The sequence below is a fragment of the Taeniopygia guttata genome, chromosome 1 (genome assembly GCF_048771995.1).
Source record: "Taeniopygia guttata chromosome 1, bTaeGut7.mat, whole genome shotgun sequence".
Lineage (NCBI taxonomy): Eukaryota > Metazoa > Chordata > Aves > Passeriformes > Estrildidae > Taeniopygia > Taeniopygia guttata.
In genome coordinates, this window is record NC_133024.1 from 22,220,865 (window position 1) to 22,224,607 (window position 3,743).

Below are 3,743 nucleotides of genomic sequence, written 5' to 3' on the forward strand. Positions count from 1 at the left end.
GCTGCTATTAATGTGGAATTTGGTCAGTTTATGAAAGGGGCCTCTATGACATGGTTGCCTGCAAAAGTAGGGGGCTCAGTGACCCAGAAGCTGCCTTCCACATCTCTTGGGCTCAGGTCAGACTGACCCTCCATTACCAAATCTCAATAACAGGTCCAGAGTCCTCCACAGCTTCTTGCCTATCCCACTGAGCTGGATGTGCTTGCAAAAGAGCAAATGGGGAAACAAAGCAGGACCTTTGACCCCTTGCTACCACTATATTAGCTGTGCATAAATGCCGGGGTCTCAGATGAGCACCTACCTCAGCTTGGGCCTGAGAAAGAGAGAAAGCAGGACAGGTAAGAGCTGAACTCTGTTCTGGGTGGCTTGGACTTTGTGACTGGTGTATCTAGCTCATAGACGAGTGGAGCTAGTCTTCTATTCTGCCCCATCTCCTACTGCAAACCAAAGTGTGAGCCCTTCTCAAGCTCCATAGCCAGGAATGGTGCTGAAATAAGAAGGGTGGGGGTACCTGGGGTCACCTGCTCTGAAGTGAGTGAGGGATGCTCCATAAGATACTCATAGGAGGGTCAAGCCCATGATGGGAATTGCAGAATTTCAGTGTGGGGAGATACATTACCTTTTTTCAGTTGCCTTCACCACAGGGACTGCAGGTTCTAAAGCAGGTAAGAGCACCTGTTCATGCTCCTGGGAAGCAAATTTCTGCCTTTTGTGTACACAGAGAAAAACTGACTCTGGGATTAAAAATCAAGGAAGGGTAATAAAGGAGCAACTGTGCAAACATCTAGTGAACTGGGTGGTAGCTTTTGGAGGTAATCTGCACAGAAGGAAATAAAAATGGATGGAAATCTCCTTACTAGGGTATAAGACAGAACATTGACTTGTAACCACCTGGTACAGAATTTAGCAAAGCATTCACATATAATAGACTTTCAGCCTATTTTGCCTTTGCAATTCATATGTTCAAAGTTGTCTTCATGTTGCTCTGAGTGATGCAGCCCTCTAATTAGGGGTGTAAATAAATTTTAATTTATAAACACCTTTTTAAGTGCAGTGTGTTTGAAAGCTTTTTTAGATGTAATGTCCTATTTTTCAGTGTACCTAGTAGCAAATTTTCAATTCTCCAATTCTGACTTTTTTAAAGACAAAGTAAAGGAAGTCAGAAGAAGCTAAATTTTGCATTTGCTCACTTTTGGGAACTTGTTCTGCTTAGGCTACTGTCTGCTGCAGACTGAAAAAGACAAGGGAACCTAGTTAGCAACTTGGGACTTTCCTCAACTAAAGCAAGACAAAGTACTCAGATCACTGGGTCACTAAGATATCTTTGTATGTGATGTACTAACTAGCACAATGTTCTTTAGAGCAATTTACCAAAACAAATCAAACTCAGAAATCACACAATATGATTTTTTTTTCAGATGTACTTAAGCATATAGGAAACCTTTTCTGACTTCTGGCATTTTTACTGGTTTGCTCAATGCTGAAATGGGATTTTAGCTCTCATATAAAAGAACTAGCTTTAACTGCCCATATTTCTTTGAGCTCTGAAAATTATTATTGTGGATATTTGTGAATAAACAAAGGAAAGGAAAACAGTTTTATACTGCCTTTTCCTCACTTCTTCAGAGAAAATGCACATGATCTTTCTCTTCTTGTCTTCGTTTATTGGTTAGGTATGTTGCAAAAATCCGGTGTTTAACCAACATATTTTATTTCTCTTTCTCTTTCAAACACTGTATGCTGATTCCTGCAGGTCTCTCTGTGTAGAGAGCAGGACTGGTACTCAAACCATGCTGCAATCCAGGGCATTGGTGATAGCTCTGATTCTGCTCCTTAGCACCACTCTCCCTGGTAAGTGTGAAAAGCTTTGCCGTTTGCCTGAGACAAATCTCAGCTCTACAGGTTCTCATGCATCGTGAAGTAGGACTGAAACCAAGTACTTCAGTTGAAGACCATGAGTACACAGTGCTTGGCAGCATGGAACAAGTCAGTAGAAACGTGGCATGAAAACTGCCCATGCTTCGTGCAAATACTCTGCCATGTGACTTAGATACCCAGGACTGGGTGAAGAGGGGATGCTGAATGCTGTAGAGCAAATTCTGGGATAGGTTCTAAATCTCAGAATTTCAAATCTCTTCCCCTGCACCTGAGGGAAGATACCAGAGACACAAGAGACATGAGAAGCTTCATGGGGTTTTGCCTTTTTTTTCTCAGAAGTGCAGTCAAAGTCCATCTTTGACAAAGACCGTCGTGAGTTACTGGCCATCCCTGAGACTATTGCATCTTACTTCTATGAAGCTGTGAATAAGGTGTCCCCTAAAGTCAGTCAGTTCTTGTTGGATACTGTCCAGAGTCCAACAGTTGTTGCGGCCAGGTATGGAAAGCTCTGTACTAACACTCCAACAGCCAAGTGTGAAAAGGGAGAGGGAGGAGTGGGAGAAAGAACAGATTCATCAGCTATCTCCATGGGGAGATCCAAGGGGAAATTAATCAGCAACCAAAGCCTGATGTACCAAGGGAGCCAGGTGGTGGAAGGGAGGGTGAGGTGATATGGTCTGCTGGTGAAAGCTCTTCCCAGGGAGGCACATTGTACACAGGGATGGGAGATACTGACTGCTCTTTATCTGTGGGTAGTGAGGGAGGAGGCTGCTGGCTGCTGGGGAATCAGCTCCTCTGGAAGGGTGCTGCAGTGCTGTGAGGGGCTGAGTACTCAGTGTGCCAGGATAACTTGATGCAATATTAACAGACCTGGCTCTACTTGTGCATATGTCTTGCTCAAGGCAGAGGAATGAGTTTCCTCACAAAAGGAAAAGCATAATCACCCTAGAGACAGTTTCATGTAACTCATGGCACACAGGTACTGTCTATTCCTGTTTTCTGAGGAAAGCCCCTCTAGGACTGCTGGGGAGCTCTGCACTCTCGATGGCAGGCAGAGTGGTAACTACAGAAGATGGGGATTACCCTCACATACTTGTGTATCTTACCACATACTCTGTTGTCTCCTGCAGACAGAGAATCGTCAAAGAAGCAAATAAAGTCAGTATAATGTTTGAACAGCTGGTTGAAAAAATAAAGAGCCTGTGGTACACAAGAGTCCTTGGCTATTAGCCAAGTGAAGACAAGTCAGTGTTTCCTGATGTGTGTAACACCCTGCAGTGTCCTTTCCCCCTTCCCCTCCTACGGACCAAGATTAGTCAATAAGACAGAATCAATGCTCCTCTTAATGCCACTAGAGGGAACCCACCTTCAAAGACCAAAAGATGGAAGGCATCTGCTGAAGGCATCTGCTGAAGGCATCTGCTGAAGCCTCCCCGGGAAAAATCAAGCGGCTGGGCATGGGGAAGGCAATATAGCAATTGTAGAGTTCTTCTGTAGCCAAATCTTGAAAATTAATTCCTCCTGTATGGCTTGGTCATTGCCCCTCTAATAAAAAAAAAATGTTGGTTGTTACACTTCCTTAAGTTTCTTGTTTGTATTGACCATTATGAAATCTGACTCACCTTGGCATCCCATTCTGCTGAGAATGTAGCTGTGATTCACAAGAAGTTTTTGTAGGCAATGCTAAAAACCCTGAGTGCTCAGGCACTTTTAACTAAGCTCATATTCTTCTTAGGTGAAGGAGGCACTACCTGAGCATCTTTCAGATTAGCCACAATTGATTGTGCAACTGATTGTGCTCCTTGGTTAGGTGGGAAGTAAATAGGTGCTCTTGTATCGTGTGTCTGAAGATTTCAGATAATTTG

General features: G+C 43.7%; 1 protein-coding gene across 1 annotated transcript; it reads left to right on the top strand.

The window, feature by feature from the left end:
- The first annotated feature begins 293 nt into the window (after window positions 1–293).
- Window positions 294–3,452, top strand: LOC100227541 (apovitellenin-1). The gene is made up of 4 exons (XM_012569974.5): window positions 294–338; window positions 1,754–1,851; window positions 2,215–2,374; window positions 3,009–3,452. Exons 2-4 carry the CDS (start codon window positions 1,791–1,793, stop codon window positions 3,106–3,108), a joined length of 321 nt encoding a protein of 106 aa, XP_012425428.4. The 5' UTR covers window positions 294–338; window positions 1,754–1,790; the 3' UTR covers window positions 3,109–3,452.
- The last annotated feature ends 291 nt before the right edge of the window (window positions 3,453–3,743 follow it).